The sequence below is a fragment of the Mesoplodon mirus genome (assembly GCF_964341445.2).
Source record: "Mesoplodon mirus genome assembly, chromosome: 18".
Taxonomy (NCBI): Eukaryota; Metazoa; Chordata; class Mammalia; order Artiodactyla; family Ziphiidae; genus Mesoplodon; species Mesoplodon mirus.
In genome coordinates, this window is record NC_138994.1 from 52,959,103 (window position 1) to 52,981,417 (window position 22,315).

Genomic DNA, 22,315 nt, shown 5'->3' on the forward strand with positions numbered 1-22,315 from the left:
AAGCTGGAAGCCTTTGCCAACCAAATCTCGTATCAACAGCTCTCCTGGAGGCTGTCCGATTTGGCTGAGAAAATGCTAGATGTGAACAGAGAGCCTTTGCAGAAAGGCAGGCAGCATTCTTAGTTAAATTAGGGAAACACAGTAATATTGGACAGGCAACCAGTAATGTTGTTTGTGAATGAGAAAGAAATCACAATTTTACTGCTGATGGTTATCTTTTTCAAGATTTGACATTACAGATCCTTTTAAAGTAGAGTTTTGGTTTCAAAGAAAAATTAAGTCTCATATTCATGATTTTTGCCCCTCAACTGGAGATGTGTAGCATAAACTTTTTAGAAGAAAAAGTTATCAATCCTGTGCCTGGCTGCCACAGTAAAGTGACTCACAACATTGAGACTGTAGGTATGGTATGATAAAGATTTGGACAGGGATACCAATCCTTGAAGATTATCTCGAGTTGTATGATCTTCGCAGAACCCCCAGTACAGTTGTCCTTCTTTGCCATAAATGTGCTCTCCTCTTCTATTTTGCTTGGAACTTTTGGACCCCAACAAGGTTATTTCCTAAGGATAACATTTTTTTTTTTTTTTACTTCAGGCAATTTTAGTTTTCATCCCAGTTTGGAACTTACAGAATTCTTCCCTTTTTTTGGGAGGTGAGGGTGGAGTATAGCCGATTAACAATGTTGTGATAGTTTCAGGTGCACAGCAAAGCAACTCAGCCATACATATACATGTATCCATTCTCCTCCAGACTCCTACATAACTTTGAGCAGAGTTAGGCCCCTGTGCTATACAGTAGGTCCTTGTTGGGTATCCATCTTAAATATAGCAGTGTGTACATATTGATCCCAAACTCCCTAACTATCCTTTCCCCCCACTCTTCCCCCCCTGGTAACCATAAGTTCATTCTCTATGAGTCTGTTTCTGTTTTGTAAATGAGTTCATTTTTATCATTTCTTTTTAGATTCCACCTATAAGGGATATCATATATTTCTCTTTCTCTTTCTGACTTACTTCACTCAGTAAGACAATCTCTAGGTCCATCCATGTTGCTGCAAAGGGCATTATTTCATCCTTTTAATGGCTGAATAATATTCCATTGTATATATGAACCACATCTTCTTTATCCATTCCTCTGTTGATGGACATTTAGGTTGCTTCCATGTCTTGGCTATTGTAAACAGTGCTGCAGTGAACACTGGGGTGCATGTACTAAGGATAACATTTTAAAAGAAATCAGTCACTTCACTCTTTGGGCCAGAGTACAGTGTAGGTGAACCAGAGTGAAAGGTGGAAGTGAACTTATTTAAAAACTGTAGGAGCGGGGCTTCCCTGGTGGCGCAGTGGTTGAGAGTCCGCCTGCCGATGCAGGGGACATGGGTTTGTGCCCCGGTCTGGGAAGATCCCACATGCCGCGGAGCGGCTGGGCCCGTGAGCCATGGCGGCTGAGCCTGCGCATCTGGAGCCTGTGCTCCGCAACGGGAGAGGCCACAACAGTGAGAGGCCTGTGTACTGCAAAAAAAAAAAAAAAACTGTAGGAGCCGGACTTCCCTGGTGGTGCAGGGGTTAGGAATCTGCCTGCCAATGCACGGGACATGGGTTCGATCCCTGGTCTGGGAAGATCCCACATGCCGTGGAGCAACTAAGCCCGTGCACCACAACTACAGAAGCCCACGTGCCTAGAGCCCGTGCTCCACAACAAGAGAAGCCATTGCAATGAGAAGCCTGCACACTGCAACGAAGAGGAGCCCCCACTTGCCACAACTAGAGAAAGCCCACACGCAGCAACGAAGACCCAACGCGGCCAAAAATAAATAAATTTATTTTTTAAAAAATATATTACAGTATAGTTTCAAGATTTCATTTTACACTTCCATACAATTAAAATATGCTTTGCATAATTACATAGAACTTATTGAAAACCCCCATGGAATTATGTCACTGCCTGAGAAGCATGGAGGCAAAAAAAAAAGAGATTGAGTCTGTTGAGGACCCAAGGGGGATAATATGCATGGCATTTGTATTGAGGACAGAAAAGTAATTACACCATGTTGATTCCAGTTCTTTCAGGCTGAACCTGAAACAGCCCTAAGCAGAGCCCAAGTCACTCTATATGGGCTTCACTGAGTCAGTAGCTGATGAGTTTAATTTATTTTGTTTCTGGATATTTGTCATTTCAGATTGTCAGTTTGAAGTTTCTCTGGACAGGTAGATGAAAACCATGGACTTTTACTATCACATCAGGGTTATTTCCATCTAGCTGTACAGAATTCACAGAGGATTTAGATTTCTAAATTAAGGAGTGAGGTGGTCACATTTCCCTGGCTCCAGTTTAGCCACTCAACCCTTATTGCTTGGCTTCTATCTCCTTGAAAGTCCTTTTTTTTTTTTTTTTTTAAATAATTCTTGCCTCTTTCTTTGGTATGGGAGCCAGTTTTCTAAGTTTGAGCACAGAGTCTCTAGAACCTCATATTTTTTTTAAAGCAAGTCAGGTGAGCCCTGGTCTCTAGAAAAGATCAGTCATCCATCACTTACTGACAATTTTCCTAAATGTACTTCAGCATAGCATCCTTGAGATCTCCTAGCTCAATGGCCAAATTACAGATCACTTGTAATACGAAGATAGTGCTTACATAACACTTGACAATTTTCAGAGTGCTTCATTTACTTATCTCATTTGATGATTTATTCAACAAGCATTTGTTGATCCTCTTTGTTGTGCCAGGCATGAGGCTAGATATTTGTGCAGTCTGATCTAATTCCATAAGGAGGGAGTGATGACCATATCAAGATAGATACTCATAGAAGGCCAGTGGAATAAGGTTACAAAGGTGACCTCTGGATTAGACAATTAGAAGAGGTCATTAGCAAGAGTGAAGAGGGCAGAAGCCACAGTGCTGTGGGTTGAGATACCTGGGAAATGAGGAATTTTAGAAAGTGAGTATTAGATTGTATTTCTATGAATCTTGGCCATGAAAGGAAAAGGAAAAGGACAGTGTCCAGAGGAGGATTTAGGATGGAGAGAGGGTTTTCCATTTTAATATGAAAGAAATGTGAGGCAGGGGGTGGGAGGTGTTGGCTTATAAACAATAGAAACTTATTACAGTTCTGGAGAGGCTGGAAGTCTTGAGACCAGTGTGCCTGCATGGTCGGGTGAGGGCCCTCTTCCAGGTCACAGACTTCTCTTTGTATTCTTACATGGCAAAAGGAATGGGGAGAAACTTTATATTTGTAGTTTGAGGGGAAGCTATCCATTAGATTCCTAGGACTAGGGTGGGAGGAGTGTTTCATTTTACAGATAAGGAAAGTGAAGACAGAGAGGTTAAGCAGTTTGCCCAAGGTCCCCCAGTCAGAGGGGGAGTTGGGACTTGAACCTGAGTCTTCTAAAGCTACATTCCACTTAATGCATTATTCTGAAATAGATAAATTCTTATTTTTAAATGTTTGCCTTTTCAAAAGACATGAACATATAGCTCAAAGGTAGAAAATGGACCCGAAACATTGAAGAGTTGCTCACTTTTACGCTAAACAGAAATGCAAATTAAAATTACACTGAGATAACATTTCACGCTTATCAGTTTGAAAAAGATTCAAAAGCTTAACCACACATTTTGTTGGCAAGGCTATGGGGAAGGTGGCACTGTGATGTGGAGTGGGTCTGAGGATATATTGTAAAGTGAAGAAAGCAAAGAACAAAAAAAGCATATGTAGTAAAGGACTTTTGTGTAAGTCAGAAGTGGTAAGTATATATTTGCTTATATTTTTTTTCAAAAAACAACATAGGTAGAATAAGCCACAAACTAATAAAAATGGTTACCCATGGAGATTGAGGAGATGGGGGTGGGAGTGAGACTTCAAGTTTACTTTTTAATCAACTTTTGACTTTCAATATTATAAAAGTCTTGTATGTTCAAAAAAATGGAAAACATGGAAGAAGAAACACACCCTAAAATTGAATAAACAGGAGCAAATGAACCCAAATATGCATCAAATTGATAACCTCACAGAAAGAAATTAATTCAAATAACTTAAGCATAATACTCTAATTGTACTCCTTAGTGGGATATAATAAGGAAAAAAAAAGAAATGCAAAGAAAATTTGAACTTAATATTTTTGTTATTGGTTTTGGTATTGGTGTAATAATGTTAAAACTATTTTGTAGGGCTTCCCTGGTGGCGCAGTGGTTGAGAGTCCGCCTGCCAATGCAGGGGACACGGGTTCGTGCCCCAGTCCGGGAAGATCCCACATGCCGCAGAGCGGCTGGGCCCGTGAGCCATGGCCACTGAGCCTGCGCGTCTGGAGCCTGTGCTCTGCAACGGGAGAGCCCACAGCAGTGAGAGGCCCATGTACCGCAAAAAAAAAAAAAAAAAAAAAAAAAAAAACTATTTTGTAAGTAGAATAAATGAGTTGTTGGGAACCAAAGTTCTCACCGTGGAGTAAGGAGATATATAAACAGTGTGGGAGAGGCAAGAAAGAAAGGAAGAACCTTGTGGTATTGAATTAATTTCAGTTGAAGGTAAAAATATAAACTCAGGATTTTTTTAGAAATATTTCCTAGATCTGACCACTGAGAAGTTTTAGAAACAATGACACCCAGTAGTTAGGAGCATACCTAATTAATGCCCAGATCTTGGTTACAAAATATCATTCTTCACTAAAAGAAACCAGGGCTTCTTGGGGAACTGGCTGATTCTACTCACAAAGTGAATCCGGAACAACTTTCTGTACCACAAAGCATGGATGCGCTCAAAGACTAATGGAATCATATCAAAAGGAACCTGTTTGAAGAGATTCCCAATGGCCAAGTTCCGGACAATCTGCATGTCCCCAAAAAAAGATGGTAATGGATTATAACGTTCTAAATACAAAAAGAATTCAAGAGTCCATAGTGACACTTCAGTAAAGGGTGTGATGACTGATTAGGTGAGACTCTTTTACAGAAGGATGCCAGCCAACTTGCAGAAGGAATGATGGAATTAGAAAGTTACCGTTTTGTAACCTCCAGTAGAGTAATTCATTTGGGCAAGATCGGCAATTGATGCTGAAATCCTAGGTCAAAAAGATTACTTTGGCTTTCACATGGCTCCAAAGATTACTATAGACTACTAATTAATTTCAAAGGAACCTTTACAATAGAGGGATGTGGCAGACACAAAGGTATCTACCAAGAATTCAAACTCAGCCTGACAAATAATGGGACAAACTGACATCATGTGCCTCATGATTTGATGCAGTACGAAGTACACAATATCTCCCTTGTAATATTCTTTTTTTATTTTATTTATTTATTTTTGGCTGTGTTGGGTCTTCGTTGCTGTGCGCGGGCTTTTTCTAGTTGCGGTGAGCAGGGGCTACTCTTCTTTGTGGTGCGCGGGCTTCTCATTGCGGTGGCTTCTCCTGTTACGGAGCACGGGCTCTAGGGCACATGGGCTTCAGCAGTTGTGGCACACAGGCTCTAGAGCGCAGGCTCAGTAGTTGTGGCGCATGGGCTTAGTTGCTCCGCGGCATATGGGATCTTCCCAGACCAGGGCTTGAACCCGTGTCCCCTGCATTGGCAGGCGGATTCTCAACCACTGCGCCACCAGGGAAGCCCTCCCTTGTCATATTCTTGCCAGGAATGTTTGACCTGAATCTAATCATCAGGAAACAATCAGATAAATCCAGGTTGTGGGGAGCTCTCCAGTATTACAGACCTGTAGTCTACAAAAATGTCAGTATCATGGAAGGCAAAATAAGTAAAGGCACAGGGGTGGACTGTTCTAGATTAAAGACATGGCAACTAAATGCACAGTATGATTCTTGATTGAATGAATATAAAGGACATTTTGAGGGCAATTTTTAAAATTCAAATACAGATGATGTATTAGATTATTATTGTATTCATGTTATCTTTCTTGGTTGCAAAAATGGAATTATATAGGAGAATATTCTTGTTCTTAAATGATACATGATCAAGTATTGAAGTGTCATGATGCTCAAGTTACTTAAATGGTTCAGGTAAAAAAAAAGTATGATGTATATCGAAAGAAAGGGAAGGAGAGCAAGAAAGCAAATATGGCAAAATATTAACAATTGATGTATCTTGCAGATAATCTATAGAAACATTTTCCTTTAAATTTTGCACATCATGTTTCTCTCATTTGTTTGACTATTTCACTCTCTCCCCCTACAGACATACACACACACTGTACCATCCCAACTTCTTAGATGCAACATAATGCACTAGGAAAAGTGTGGGTTTTAAAATGAAATCCAGTTTTAATTCATAATAATGCCACTTTGTTCATTTAAGAATATCTGCGAGGTACCAGGCACTGTGCAGGAGTTTCCTTAGAGAACAAGAGACCTGGTTGCTGCCCTCAAGAAGCTTGTATTATAGTGGAGGAGAAAGGTAGTAAATAAGCACATAAATAAATATACAAGTAAAAATAGTGATGCATGCTATTGATAAAATAGACTACTGTAAACAAGAGTGGCAGACTACATTTAACTTAGATTGGAGAATGGTCAAAGAAACCTTTCCAGCAATGTGATCTTGAGCAGATATTATTTGAATTCTATAAGGGTTGGTTTTCATATCTCTAAAAAATGAAGGTAACTTTCTTACTCTATCATTTGTGGAAACTGAATGTGATAGCATATAAAGTACCTGGCACGTAGAGAGGAAACTTGGTAGATGTTATTGGCCTTCTTTTTAGAAACTCTGTTTCTTCGCTCACAGGGCTCCTTTTCAAGTATTGTATTTGGTTCATTGGCTAATACTCTCTAACCTTGTCTTTTTGGTTCCACAGGGCTCGGAATGGAATGCCTCTAACTTAGAGGATTTACAGAACCGAGGGTAAGCACACAGAGCAATTGCTGACACCCCCATGTCGCAGAAATCACTGTTTTATCTTTACATTTTCCTGTCAGAGAGGTGTCAGTGAGTAACTTTAAGCTTAAGAGTTGCTTCCAGTTGATTCTTACTGGGTATAATTTAATAAAAATTAAAATGGCTATTCTCCCACTGTTTCATCCCCTCTGAAGAAAGATCAACTGTTTCAGTGGAAAGGCTTTCAAAAACAAATGTGCAAGCCTTTCATGCTGTTTAAAACCAAATCTAGTTATTGACTCCCTTTTTTTTTTTTTTAAAGAGCAGTTTAAGGTTCACAGCAAAATTGAGGGGAAGGTAAAGAGAGTTCTCATATACTCCCTGCCCCACACATGCATAGTCTCCCCCATTCTCAACATCCCCACCAGAGAGGTACATTTTTTTACAACTGATGAACCTACATTGATACCTCGTAATCATCTGAAGTCCATAGTTCACATTACAGTTCACTCTTGGTGCTGTACGTTCTATGGCTTTGGACAAATGTATAATGACCATGTGTCCATCACGATGGCATCATACAGAGTATTTTCAGTGCCCTAAAAATCCTCTGTGCTCTGTCCATTTATTCCCCACCCCCACCCCCTGGCAACCACTGATCTTTTTCCTGTCTCTCTAGACTTTGGTTCCTATTTTTATGTAAGAGTACACAGAACTGCATATGCTGGGTTCACAGGTCTTTGAGCAACTTCTGTAGACCAAGCACAGTGCTAGATGCTAGGGATCCAAAGAAAAATAAGACTCAGTTCCTATCCTTTTATAGTAAGGTGCATGAAGACTAAGTAGGTTATAAATATAAAAGAGACAGTGTAAAATTGAATAAGAAGACTGACCTTGTAGTAAGAAATGTGTTCCTAAGCAGCATGGTTATGAGTTTGATTGAAGCAACTGAGACCACAGTGAATATTCAGCAAGCAAAAAGCTGCCATTTTCCCTTTTCACTTCTTAGCTAATGCCTAAATCTTTCATTGAACTCGGCCTTAGGAGGACAGATCATTCCAATAAGAGAAGAGAAAATCATGTCTGGAAATTGGCCATTCTAACTCTTCATTTTGGACAGAGATAAGACCTACTGAGACTCAAGAGATAGTGATGACTCCCTGACTGGTTGCTGGCTGCCTGTTTTCTCAGCTACAAGTCAGCCTTCTGGTTATCTTTAACGTGATTAGATGCATACTTCCTACTTTTCCCTCAGAAGAAAGGAAGCCAAGTGATTATACAAAGAGTTCTTGGGGCGGGGGTGGGGGATGGAAATCTGGTTACTTAATCTTAAGGTATGAAATTAAATAGAACTTGGAAAATTTAAGTTGATAAGGATTGAATCAGAAGTTCTTGAAAGCAGAGACCATATCTTAGTTTGTGTGAAACATACCTAGCTCAGAGCCTTATATCAAAAGGGTGCCCGGTAAATGTGAAGGAATGGTAGAAAAATTGACAGAATGTGACCTGCAGGAAACTAGCACCTGATACAGTGTTTAATATGAAATCTGAGATTTGATAGAGCACTGCCTGCCAAATGCATTAGAATCACATCATGCATATATTCACTTTGACTTTTGACTTATATCCCCAGCTGGAGGTGAGACCTATTTATCTCATTTACTACTTACAATGCTAAATTATAGGACACAGAAAAAAGACAAGTATGGTTAGATGCTCAGACATCTACTTAGATCTTGTTTCTTAAATTCACTGGTGCTTAAACTTTAATGGAAGAAGGATTTCCCAGGTGGCACAGTGGTTAAGAATCCACCTGCCAATGCAGGGGACATGGGTTCCAGCCCTGGTCCGGGAAGATCCCACCTGCCGTGGAGCAACTAAACTAAGCCCGTGCACCACAACTACTGAGCCTGCGCTCTAGAGCCCACAAGCCACAACTGCTGAATCTGCGTGCCACAACTACTGAAACCCACGCGCCTAGAGCCCATGCTCTGCAACGAGAAGCCACTGCAATGAGAAGCCCTTGCACCGCAACGAACAGTATCCCCTGCTCGCCGCAACTGGAGAAAGCCCGTGCGCAGCAACGAAGACCCAACACAGCCAAAAATAAATAAATAAAAATTAAATAAATTTATTAAAAAAAAAAAAAACTTCAATGGATCAAGAATTATAGTTCAGGGATCTGTACACAAAACATGTATATTGCCCCCTGTGGATGATTTAAGGGATTTTTCAAGTGTAATTTTGACAATAAGGCCATTTTCTCCCAATCCACTGACTTTAGAACTCCAAGTAAAATGCTGTTCCTTACAAAGCATTGTAAGGAATAGCTTCAGTGAAGTGTAAGAATGACAAAGAAGTTTCAAGGAGTGCCATTTCCAATTGGTAGTGGCTGACTAGACTTCTGTAATGAAAAATATTGGGAAACCCTGTCCTGCTATAATCCATTACTGAAGTATGGGATTGTGGATGGGAAGGTTGTTGTTCATTTTTATTTTAAATGAAATAAGAGGAAGTGTGCTTGCCTTTTTTTTTCTGACAGTTTTGAGATATAATTCACATATATCGTTCACCCTTTTAAAATGTGTACTTCAGTGGTTTTTAGTATATTCACAGAGCTGTGCAACAATCAATTCAGAACATTTTTTTCCAACCCAAAAGGAAAGCCTGTACCCTTTAGCAGTCACTCCCATTTCCCTTCCTCCCTTCAGCTCCTAGAAACTACTAGCCTACTTTCTGTCTCTATAGATTTGCCTATTCTGGACATTTCATTTATATGAAATTATACAATATGTAGTCTTTTAAGCATGGTTTATTTCACTTAACATTGTATTTTCAAGGTTTATCAATGTTGTACCATGTATTAGTACTTCATTCCTCTTATATTGCCAAATAGTATTCCATTATATGGAGATATATATACACACCACATTTTATTTGCCCATTCATCATTTGATGGGCCTTTGGGTTGTTTCCACTTTTTGGCTATTATGAATACTCTTACGACCATTCATGTATGAATCTTTGGGTGGACATATGTTGTCATTTCTCTTCAGTTTATGCCTAGGAGAGGACTTACGGGGTCATATGGTGGTAACCTTTTGGGGAACTGCTGGAGTGTTTTCCACAGGTGCATGTTGCTTGCTTTCACTTAATCTTTTTTTTTTTTTTTTTTGGCCACACCGCACGGCATGTGGGATCCTAATTCCCCGACCAGGGAATCGAACCCTCTCCCCCTGCAGTGGAAGCACCGAGTCTTAACCACTGGACCAACAGGGAAGCCCAGCTTGCTTTTTAAATTAAAAAGAAAAAATCCTTTCTAGTAATGGACTTTGATGCTAAGTTAAAACAGATTCAAACCATGTCCCAGAAAAATTTTGGTTGCTTGACCTTAACCACAGAATTGGTTAGCTTGGCTCTCCCTTTTTGTAGTCATTTCTCTGACTTCAGTGATTGGGTTTGTAGAACCCCACGTGTGGTTCTAAGAAGGAAGCAGCTTCTACAGAGGGAAATGAGTGAGTCTGTGATGTGTTGTTGGAGTTGACAACAGTGATGTCTAAGTCCATACAGCACTGAGAAAAGGTAATCCTTTGGCAGATTAAACCGAAGCATTTATTGAGATTGCACAGTGAGAGAGATAGCAAAAGAAATTTTTGATACAGAAACCATTTTCTGCAAGCCTGGGAGAACTCTCAGACACATCTGCTGCCATAGCAGCCAGGAATGCCGCCTAGAGAGTTAAGAGAGTTTTAAGTCCAACTTTCCTCTGACCCTACCAGCCTGGCCTCACTTGCCTTCATGTAGTTTAAGGAGAGTAATAGAGCGAAAGCTGACAACCTGTCATTTAGAAAGATAGGAGGGAATGTTTCCTTCTATTTTTTTCCTTAAAGTACATGTTAATAGTCTGATTTAATACAGATGACTTACAAAAAATAAATTTTGTTGCTGGTAATTTTAGTGACTGCAGAGAAATTGTCAGATCATGGGCCTCAAGTTGATTCTTTGGAGTAAAATGCAAGGCCTATTTTCAAAAGACTCTGAAAGATGAGATTGTATAACTAAACACAAACTGAAAATGGAATATAGATGTTGAACTTGGTAGACAGCTTTTCTCTCAATAACTTCCTGATACCCAGGTATGCCCAGGACCCTGTTATACAATTTCTGTATTAAATAAGGATAGCCTCTTAGGTTTGTTTGGTTTTTTTTTTTTTTTTAGCTTTCTTCAATATTTTAATATTTAATTTCAGCCTCAGGAATAAACAAGTTTGTTATTTATTTATTTATTTTTATTTTTGGCTGCGTTGGGTCTTCGTTGCTGTGCACAGGCTTTCTCTAGTTGTGGTGAGCGGGGGCTACTCTTGGTTGCGGTGCGTGGGCTTCTCATTGCGGTGGCTTCTCTTGTTGTGGAGCACGGGCTCTAGGCACGTGGGCTTCAGTAGTTGTGGCACTCGGGCTCAGTAGTTGTGGCTTGTGGGCTCTAGAGCACAGGCTCAGTAGTTGTGGTGCATGGGCTTAGTTGCTCCGCGGCATGCGGGATCTTCCCAGACCAGGACTCGAACCCGTGTCCCCTGCACTGGCAGGCGGGTTCTTAACCACTGCGCCACCAGGGAAGCCCAGGAGTAAGCAAATTTTAAATAAGAAAAATTCCAGCGCTGGGAATTGGATTTTGCCTGAGTAGTAGGGCTCATATTCTCCGTTGGTTTCCTCACAGGGTGCGATATATCTTGAATGTCACTCGAGAGATAGATAACTTCTTCCCAGGCGTCTTTGAGTATCACAACATTCGGGTATATGATGAAGAGGCAACGGATCTCCTGGCTTACTGGAATGACACTTACAAATTCATCTCTAAAGCAAAGTGAGTAATGGTCCCACACACACGTTCTGACCCCTCTTCCTTGTGCACCGCACATGGTTGGGGTCCGAAAGCTGTAGATAACTTACTGATGATACTCAGAGGAAAGGAAGTAAAGAAAAAAAGGGAGACTGAGATCTCTTAATACTAAGAAAAAGATGACTAGTGACTTAATACTTTTGCTTTAAGTAGATGAAGCCCCTGGAAGATGATCTCATGTTGGCTATTTCCGTTGAGCACAAAATTAGAGAAAATAAACTCAAGCTGCAGTGAAAGAAATAGAAATGAGAGAAGGAAGAAATTCTGAAATAGAGAAGAAATTCTGAATGAGAGAAGGAAGAATTCTTAAGTTGCCAACGGGGACACTTGAAAGTTATAGAATAGAAATTATTCCAGACAAGTGGAACACTTGATCCTGCTCTCTGAAGACGAGGAGAGAAACAGTACGCTTTGGACATTTTTCCCCATTCTTTTACTTTACTTTCATGCTACTCTAAATAGTGAAATTTTTCTCTGGCCCTTCTGTTGTTATCTTCCTTAAATTAATTGGTCCTTTTAGTGAAACAATTCCATAGTATTAATTTAGTGTTTAGTATTAGTATTAATATATCAACACTGATTTTTTTAAGTCCCTGGGGATTTCTTTGCCAGTCCTATTTATCCCTTCAGTAGAAAAAAACCATCAGTAAGCATGTTGGCCACATTCCCTCTGCAGGTGGGGTGACACTCAGAAGACCCAGGCCCTCAGCAGTGAAAGCATGGAGTGCTAACCACTGGACCGCCAGCGAATTCCCACTTCTGTTTTTAAAGTCCTCCTTCAAGAATGATACCACACCTCACTTAAGGACCTTCATGGTCAGGAAATGCTTCCTCTTAGTTGTCCTGAATCCCCATACTCCAGCTCTGAGCCCATTCTCTCAGTCTCTAACCAATACCTGAGAGACTGTTTTATACTGTTGAAGCTTCTGCCACTCATGGCATGCTTCCTATGTGCCATGTACTTTACACATATTCTCTCCTGTACGTTCCAAAACCCAGAGAGGCATATGCTGTCTTCCTTCTGTACAGAAGAGGACAGACTGCAGAGATGAGGTTCAGAGATATTAAGTAACTAGTGGTTGAGGCAGGACTTGAACCTAAGATCATGTCTCATTTCAGTCCATCAAGTATATGGGAATAGTCTAGTTCCTTAAGGAAAGGGGACTGGAAAAGACTAAGCAAGTTGTCAGGGTTACAGCCAAAGAGGCTAGCAATCAAGGCGAGGCCCCAGTCCTAGTGAAGAGAAAGACTTGATTTCAGCAGGGCTGGGGTTAGAGGGAGATACGTGAGGCGCCCACATTACATTTACTGAGAGGCATGCACTCTCCATGTCCTGCAAGTATAGGTCAGCGTCTCAGAATGAATGCCTCCCCTTAAGTGGCACCCTGGGCATCTCATGTGTTTCACCCTAATCAGGGCCCTGGCGGTCCAGTGGTTAGGACTCCACATTTTCAGGGCCACTCTACCTACACGTGGTGAGTTTAGGATTCCTAATGTGATGTTGGGCTTAATTTGGACAATCTAGCACTTGAAGTGAGGGGGTGGGGTGGGCAATGAACCTGAAAGGTGAAGTTGGGCTAGGTGAGAACTAACTGCAGATCCTTCATTACCTGAGTTAGAAGCCATCCACTGAAAAAGCCCAGTTCAAAATGAAGAAATGTTTTCATAGGAGTGGATTTCATAATTGTATTTTTCTTAAGATTGTCCAAGTTTGAGCACCTTCCATGCCTGCAGGCATAGACCTGAAATTCGATGTATTAAAGTTGTCAGAGCTTGATGGGAAAATATAGAGCACATGTCTGAACTTCCATCTGCGTCACTGTGACATGGCTTGCCAACTGTAGTCTAAGTGAAAACTCTGTGGTGCCATAAGCAAAACAAACATGTCCTAGTCATTTGGGATCTCCTAAGCATACAGAGACACATATGCGCACCAACCATAGGACACTAAAATTTTACCTTTCTTTTAAGACTGTTTCAGTTATTCCAGACCATTCTCTCCATTCCCATAGCTTATCTGGCTGGCCCTCTCATTTTGGCACTTAACCTTATGCCTCCTTGCATTGGTGAGTTAACATTCATGTGTGTCTGTCTCCAGCAGGAGGATTATAAGCTTCTGGAAGGAAGCTTGTCTCCTGTAATACAGTGAGTGAGTGTATGAATAGATTTCCCCTGTTAGGCTGATGTGTGCATTTTTTAATTTATTGGAATAACCACTTGGGAAGGATTCCAGCCCACGTACACTAGTGATAAGAATAAATGTTCTTTTTTCTAGATTTTAAAATGTTGTTCCTACTTACAAGTGACAGATGTAATCAGGAGATCCATAAGTTTGTTCATACATTTAGCAAATATTTGAAGGCTTACTCTGGGCCAGACACTGTGTTATTAGCAGAATTAGCATAGCTGAGTAATGCTCAGATCCAAGGTAATGAGCTCTGGCATAAGACTGAGGAGTTTTGTTTGTTTGTTTGTTAGTGTCACTTTATGGTGACTTTGTTTTCTCTTACTTCCACCCCATAAAAAAACACAAAAACAGCTAATTATTCATTCCACCCTCCTTGCTGAGAAAGCCATGAGGTACATCACATGGTCCCATCCAGCTCCACGGGTTATATAGCCAGTCCCTAGACAGAACACGGGTGGTGGTGTTGTGAAAAGTAATATCCAGGGCTACATCTGAGTAAAGAGGAGAGTTAGTTTCATTTGGTTTGTGCTTTACTCCCGGGACAGAACTCTTACTGGAACTGGAACTGGAAGCAACTCACAACATTTGGGTAAATTAGATGAATCACTGCCACACCTGTAATTCAATAGCATGCCAGCCGTCAACGTGCCCCTGGGGCTGAAAGGACTGGCCCCCAGCCACACACAAAATGGGGTCCAGTCTCTAAAGAGAAAATTTTCCTTCTGTGCTCTGTGACCAACTGTCATTGCAATTACCATTTTGAATTTTAATTGTCTACTTCTCCCAATGAGTCCTACCCTTTAGGGAAAAACTGTTACTTATTTTTGCATCCCAGACCTTGCACATTGTCTTAAACATGGTAAATCCCTGATAAATGTTTGCTGAATGAACTAGAGAGGCTTAATATTAACACTGAATATCGTTTGAGTGCACCAGAATTGCCCCACACATTTGATTAGAGGTGCACACAAGTGCAGTAAGGTGGGGTGAATTGCAAAGCAAGAAAATGGAAAGGCCAGACAGGAGACGTGGACACATTTAGAACCTAGCTCTTAAAGTGTACTCACTATTGTGTTTTCCTCCTTACCTCAATCCCCCAAACTAGGAAACACGGATCTAAATGCCTTGTGCACTGCAAAATGGGGGTGAGTCGCTCAGCCTCCACTGTGATTGCCTATGCGATGAAGGAGTATGGCTGGAATCTGGACCGAGCCTATGACTACGTGAAGGAAAGACGAACAGTGACCAAGCCCAACCCCAGCTTCATGAGACAGCTGGAAGAGTACCAGGGGATCTTGCTGGCAAGGTGAGCCCTTAATTGACTTCCTCAGGTTTTCCCTCCTTTATGCTCCCCAGGGCACAGTGAAATGTCCTTCTCTGCAGCTAGTTCTCACCTAATTTAAGTGTGTGGTAGATTTGAAAATTGAAACCTCTATCCATCTAGTTTTTAAAAATTAAGTACCAGTATTTAAGATTAGCATGGAAGATTAGGCATTTAATCTAAACTAAAGACATTAAACTAAAGGGTGGAAATACTGTTCCCTTATTTCAGATCTCAATTAGGTGCAGATTTTAATAAATACTTCTCAACAGCTTCTAAGGCCAGATGCAGCTGCCTTATCAAAATGGATACTGATTGCTCCCAGGGTAGTGCTAGCTGAAATTCTTAGAATTTTTTTTTTTTTTTAGGCTGCGTGGCATGTGGGATCTTAGTTCCCCAACCAGGGGTCAAACCTGCACCCCCTGCAGTGGAGGTGCAGAGTCTTAACCACTGGACTGCCAGGGAAGTCCCTGGCCCATTCTCTTAAAACAAGTACCTGCTGCTGCTTTGGGCTTTTTTTTTTTTTTTTTTTCAGTGCTTGGTTTCACTGAACCTTCAACAGTAATTCTGGTCATGTGACAAATCTGTAGAATTGGGATATATATAACCCATTTGAGGTATGAAGGGGCTTCCCAGAAATAGCTCTCTTGTTTTCTTTTTTAAGATCTTTTAATCTGATTTTATATATATATGTTTTGCAGAAATGCAGAAAATTACAAAGGGAGAAATCATTTAGAAACTCAATAACCACAGAAAGCAGTTGACATTATCTTACCTCTTATCACATATATTGATGGATTTTTTTTTTTTTCCCACAAAACCTGTTCTTCAGCCTTACTTCTTCACCCAGTATTAGGTCTTTTTTTTTTTTTTTTTAAACTGTGGCAGCATTTATTGAGCACTTACACTGCACTTAACTGCCACTGTTCCTTTTTTTCCCCTAGCTTTATTGAGATACAGTTGATGCACAACATTGCATAAGTTTAAGGTGTCCAGTGTATTGATTTCATACATTTACATACTGCAAACTGATTAACACTGTAGCATTAGCTAACACCTCCATCCCCTGACATAACTGCCGTTTCTTTTTTGTGGTAAGACTATTTAAGATCTCTCTTAGCAACATTCAAGTATATGATTCAGTATTATTAGCTATAATTGCCATGCTGTACATTAAATCCCCAGAACTTTATAATCTCATAACTGGAGATTTGTACCCTTTGACCAACATTTCCCCATTTCCCTCAACAACCCCACCCACGCCCTGGTAACCACCAATCTACTCTCTTTGTCTGAGTTTAGCATTTTTAGATTCCATGTATAAGAGATACCACCGTACAGTATTTGTCTTTCTCTGTCTACCCAGTACTAGGTCTTGAACATCTTCCTGTATCAATAAGAACTGGCTCTTTCAACAATAATTTGGTAATTGGTTATAAAATGAGTAATTTCACTACATTATTTTTATTACCCCTTTGGTGGTGAAAGCCACCTTCAGCTGATCTCAGGAAAAAGATTCAGTTTACTCTCTTAGTAAACTGAATTCAAGGATCAACTTCCTGAGATGCCACATGCTGTAGTTCCATGGAGTGCTATATTTTGCTTTGTTTTTCCATGTAGGCACATTCTAGGTGGTTTTGTTAGGGTGAAGGCACTACTGCCTAGAAGCAGTCGGGGCTGATGCCAGAGTTTGACTCCAGTGAGTCTCATGACTTGGTCTCGACTCTTGAATCTGGGCTGTGTTTCTCCTGAACAAAATGGTAAATAGCCTTCCAGCCTAACCAGGCAGAGTGACCACCCTCCCACCGCCGAAGTATTGTGAAAATGTGGCCACAGCATAGCATTACAGTTTCCACTAAAAAACCCCTCCCATTTACTCAGTACTTGGCATGATTTCATCTGAGCCATTCTCTTAGGAGGATCCTGAAGTCTCCTCCACTTAAAAAGAATTTAGAGGTCTTTGGGGCCAGATTTTGATGACATTTTTAGATTACATCAGAAGGTAGGACAGAGCAGTTCTTTTTGGCACAAGAAAGAGGCATCTGAGGGTTGGATGAGACACAAATATTGTATATTCCCAGACGCACGCATGACAGATATTAGGCAGTGTCCTCACGTGACCCATTGAGAGGAAGGATACTGTGTGTCCTGCCAATTTCAGTATTTATTCTGGAATCCCAGGCAAGCTGTTGGGTTGGGGTGTTTTTTTGGGGTTTTTTTTTTTTAGCGTATGTAGTTTTTCTTAGATGTTAAAGGTATTTCAGAAAAATCTTAGATGAGGATAAAAAGGGCAACATAAACCCACAAGTCACCCTGCCTCTTCCCTTTCCCTTTTGGTTCCATCCTGCCTTCCTGGTCTTGATTCATGGAGGAGGGGCAAGCCCTGGGGAGTGAGAAAACCACAGAATTTGAGTCAGTAGATGTGGTTTCCGTTCCTGGTTCACCCCCTTGCTGCAACTTTGAGAAGTTAATTCACAGTTGATCCTCACCTGACCCCATCTATAAAATGAAAATCAAGAGACCTAGCTCACAGGGTTATTGTAAATAAAAGTGTATATAATGTATATTATGTACTCTTAAGGGTTATTCAGATATGGTTCTCATCAAGCCCCTCCTGCAAGGCTACCCAGAGAACACACATGCATGTGCCATTCAGTTCCTCCAGCCACTGCCTTCCACCACCAACAGACACACTAACTGTGTTAGAAACTGGAATGGAAGTGTCCTGGAATTTTCTGTATTGTGATGTTTCCTGAATTTTAAAAGCTAAAATCTAGTGCTGGGGGTGTCACTTAGGCTGCTTTCAGCTGCAAGTAATAGAATATCTTCATCAACTGGGATTTCAGCAAGAAGCAGCACACTCAGATTATACAGGGAAGACTTTATAAAGGGACTGTTTACAAAGATGTAGGACTGTAGTGGAATCAAGGAACTTATATCAGCAGAGCTGTTTGGTAATAGCTCCTGGGCCCAGAGAGGGATGGCGCAGTTACTAGAACCTAGAAGGAGACTCCTGGAGAAAAGGCACCTTCAGAGAGGAGCGGTAGCCTTCAGTCAGGGGACCCAGCCAGCCAGGGTGGCCCTGCGGGGAAGGAGCTGCAGGACTAGAGGACTGCCTTCACTCTCCTCCCTCCAGTCTCCTGCTGGGGCTCGCCATTAGCCAAACCCTGTGGAAGTCCGAAGAAAAGGGGACCAGTGGAGGTGGTTCATACGTCAGTCTCCAGGGCAGAGAGCAGGGTAGAAAGGCTGAAGAGTGGATCTGCAGGAGCCAGCACCCAGCTATAGGTAGTTAAAAAGTTGGACCATTGGGCCTCCCTGGTGGCGCAGCGGTTGAGAGTCCGCCTGCTGATGCAGGGGATACGGGTTCGTGCCCCGGTCCGGGAGGATCCCATGTGCTGCGGAGCGGCTGGGCCCGTGGGCCATGGCCGCTGAGCCTGCGCGTCTGGAGCCTGTGCTCCGCAACGGGAGAGGCCACAGCAGTGAGAGGCCCGCATACCGCAAAAAAAAAAAAAAAAAAGTTGGACCATTTACCTTCTTTTGTAGCAAGAAGCACCGAAGTAGACTGTAATGGGCTCGGGGATGTAATCAGGGACTTTGGTGCTCTCATCTTCCTGCTCTTACTTTCTTTTCTCCCTTCCTTAGTTAATAGCTTGGTCCTTGAATTTGCCTCATGATTGCCAGATATCTGCCACATTTCTAGGCATCTACATGTAAATTCCACAGCGTCGGGCTGAAAGAATGGGCATCTCAATTAGAGGAGAAGACTTTTCCCAGAAGCTCCCCAGTTGACTGCCACCCACCCACCCCACCCCCACAGGACCACTGACCAGGACTGGGTCATATTCTTAAAACCAATCACTGGGTAGGAAAATAGAATTTCCTGGACTGGTTAAAACAAATTCACATTCACTCTCTGGTGCTAAGGAAGTGCCACATTCCCTGAAACTGTGGGGCAGTGAACAGTCAAACCAAATCAGGCCTCTGCTAGTAAGGAGAAAGAGTAGGAGTGCCTCTTGGGTATATAGCTGTTAGGGTCTGCAGTCTATGATGTGTTGTCAAGAAACAGCACTTGTAGGCTACCTGCCAGGCTGACTGCCAAGTAGATTGGGCCTCGCAGACTCTTGCCCAGCCCTAAAGTACTGCTCCAGGGTCTGTCTGCTTAGAAGAGCAAAGAAGGAGAAGCCCCAGATTCCTGTGACGGTCTGAAGCTCTGTCAAGCCTTGCAGCTTAGGTCACCAAGAGAGGAAAGTCCTTGGGAAAATCGCACTCAATTGTATTTGCAAAGAAATTCCATTTCCTCTCCAGGTGCTTAGATATCTTGTATTTCATATCTTCTCCCAGAAGGCACATGGTGGTTTTCCCAAAGAGACAGAGCTCTGATCCTAGCATTGTCAAGCACCATTGGTTGTCCAGAGTGGCACTGGGTGCTTAACTTGAGGTGGCAGCCCTCTGTTTGAGGGTATTAGCTTGGTACTTTGACCTCTTGGTAGAAGAAAAGTTTAACAGAGTGACTCTAGGCCCCTGTAGTGATTTATGAATTGGTTACAGTCTCTTAATCAGAATGTGAGAGGGTGGACCAAACAGTGACAGTCCCTCTGAAATACAAGGGACTTTTTGCATCTTTTAGTATGTCTTTAAGCCTCAGGGAGGCTAATATTTAATAGTCTCCTTTAGACCTAAAAGTGAGGGTATCATAAAGGCACTGATACTGTTCATATCTAATTTTATTTTTTCTGTTTTTATAGCTGGGGGATGGGAGTGAGGGCAGGAGGAGGGGTGTGTGTGTGTCAGTGTGTGTCAGTGTGTGTCAGTGTGTGTGTGTGTTGAAACCCTCCATTAAATTACCAGCAACCCTGTTTGTTATTCTGGAGTTGGATCATTTAGATATCTGGCAGATTTATGTTCCATTAGACAAGTTCAGATTTCATGCATCTGCGAGCTGGACCATGTGTCTGAGATATTAGGTTCCAGTGTATAAGGGGCAAGGAAGAAAAACTGGGTGGTGGCCAGGGAGAGTTCGTGACACATGTCCTCATAGATGTTAGTTTTGATTGTTTGAATGTCCCTGTCACCAGGGCCAGAGGAGACAGAGCTGTCTTTCACCCTGGCTTTGCTGGTGAAGACATTGAAGTCTAGTTAGCTGGTACACAGTGGTCAGCCAGCAGGAGGGAACCCGAGAACGAGAGGACATGGATTCCTGGTCAGGTGACAGTCAATCACAAGTAAGGTTTAAAGGATTTTCTTAACAGCTTTTCAGTGAAATAATCTTAAAGTATTTAGGACCACGCACAGCACAGAAAATGCTCAATTGTTGATGCTTCTTCTCTTCCTTCTCCTCTTCTCTATAGGCTGCCTAATGCCCTAAGAAGTAACCATAAATAGTCTGATTTTACTACAACTGATACTCCATTTTTAGCAGTATTTTCCTCTATATAATTTTCTCAGAGTTGGTACTTTACCAAACATATAACAATAAGAAAGAAAGTGGAGGCAAGAGAATGGGACATCATATGCATCCTGTCATTTAGCTTTCCTTCCTGCTCATTTACTAAGTAAAAAGCCACATTCTTACCCAGAATGGCCCAGTCATCTCATGTGTGTCAGTGTGTTTAAGTGAATCCAAATTCAGGTCAGAGGCCACTCAAGGAGGACAAGAACCTGAGACTTGGTTGCATCATCCAGGCCACAAACCAACTCTGAAGTTCTTTTTGGCACTTGCTGCCTACCTGGAATAGGTCGGGGGAGTCAGCTGAGTATAAACATTAACAGTTTAAAATAACAAATATGATCTAATGTCTTACACCTATTCCTACCAGTGACGGAGCATTAGAATAAACTGGCTGAGAAAAGGCTTCACTGGGAGACAGTTTGGTGATACCAGGTAAAACTAACGATGCACATATGCCTTGTGACCCACCTTTTTTCCCCTCCTATATTTAACACCTTTGTGAAACCAAAGTGTGCACCAGGCACAAGAATGTCCATGGCAGTGTTGTTCGTAATAGCTAAAACTGCTTATCAACAGGGTGGATGAATGATAAATTGTGGCATATTCACTACACTCTATGAAATCACAGCTACACACATCGATGAGTCTTAAAACATGTTAGGCATAAAAAGTTGTAGAAGAATACATACAGCATGATTTCATTGATGTAAAATTCAAAACGTGCAAACTAAGCTGTATATTGTTAAAACAAAACATGCGATGACACAATAAGGAAAAGGGAGGGAATGATAAGCACAAGATTCAGGTGACTGGTTACTAACCCCTGCACTGGGAGGAGAAGGCGGAATCGGGAAGGGCCACATGGAATAACAGTGCTTCACAGGTTGTGAGGATGAGTATAATGACTATGTCAGAGAGCCGCCTGCCACCCTCCCTGCAGGTTTTACTGCAAAAATGAAAAAGGCAGCAGAATCAGACTTATTTTTGGATTGGGATTTTTCTTGCCCCTTTACAAGAGGTGTCAGTTTAATTCCAGAGCCCTGACCCAGTATTTTCTGATGAATATCTTCCCCAAGAAGAGAAGGAAATCCCTGCTGGGTAAAGCAGCTATGATCTCAGCTACTGTCTCTGAGACTTGCACTGTTCGTGCCTGATAGCATAACATCAGTCTCTCGTTCCCTCTCAATTTATTAGTGATTTCCAGGCAGCTGTTTAAAAACATACTTTGGAGGGTTCTCGGGATCCTGAAAATTTCCCGTTTGCCTGTCGTCTGATGAGATAAGCTGTTCTTTACTATTAGGGTGAGAACAGCTACTCCCTGAGATATCTTCCCAGTGATTTGCATCACAGGACTTGTCCTGCCTTGGTGGGTGGTGGCTGAGAGGACTTGGTGCAGGTTTGAACATCCTCATGATAGGTGAGGGATGGAAGTTGGAGAACACAGTCCTATCTAGGTCAGGAAACAGGGTGTCAGACAAAAAAGAAGAAGCTTTAAGGGGAGCACATTGGCACCCGTTGGTCACAAAGTACAGTTCGGGCCCACCTATCCAACCAGTCAGCTTGCCCCTCCCCACAGCCGCTCACTCGTTTGGGGTGTGTGATACGTTGTCTCCTCCTAGGGGTGGCTGGAGTTCATGCAGCTTGGA

General features: G+C 41.8%; 1 protein-coding gene across 4 annotated transcripts in view; it reads left to right on the plus strand.

Annotated features, from left to right (window-relative positions):
* Positions 1-22,315, plus strand: part of SSH2 (slingshot protein phosphatase 2) — a 251,056-nt gene that overhangs the window by 216,729 nt on the left and 12,012 nt on the right. For all 4 annotated transcript variants that reach the window (XM_082604553.1, XM_082604551.1, XM_082604554.1 and 1 more), the window contains 3 exons: positions 6,795-6,841; positions 11,529-11,675; positions 15,005-15,205. In XM_082604553.1, coding sequence (XP_082460679.1) covers positions 6,795-6,841; positions 11,529-11,675; positions 15,005-15,205 — 395 coding nt within the window. The remainder of the gene's footprint in view (positions 1-6,794; positions 6,842-11,528; positions 11,676-15,004; positions 15,206-22,315) is intronic.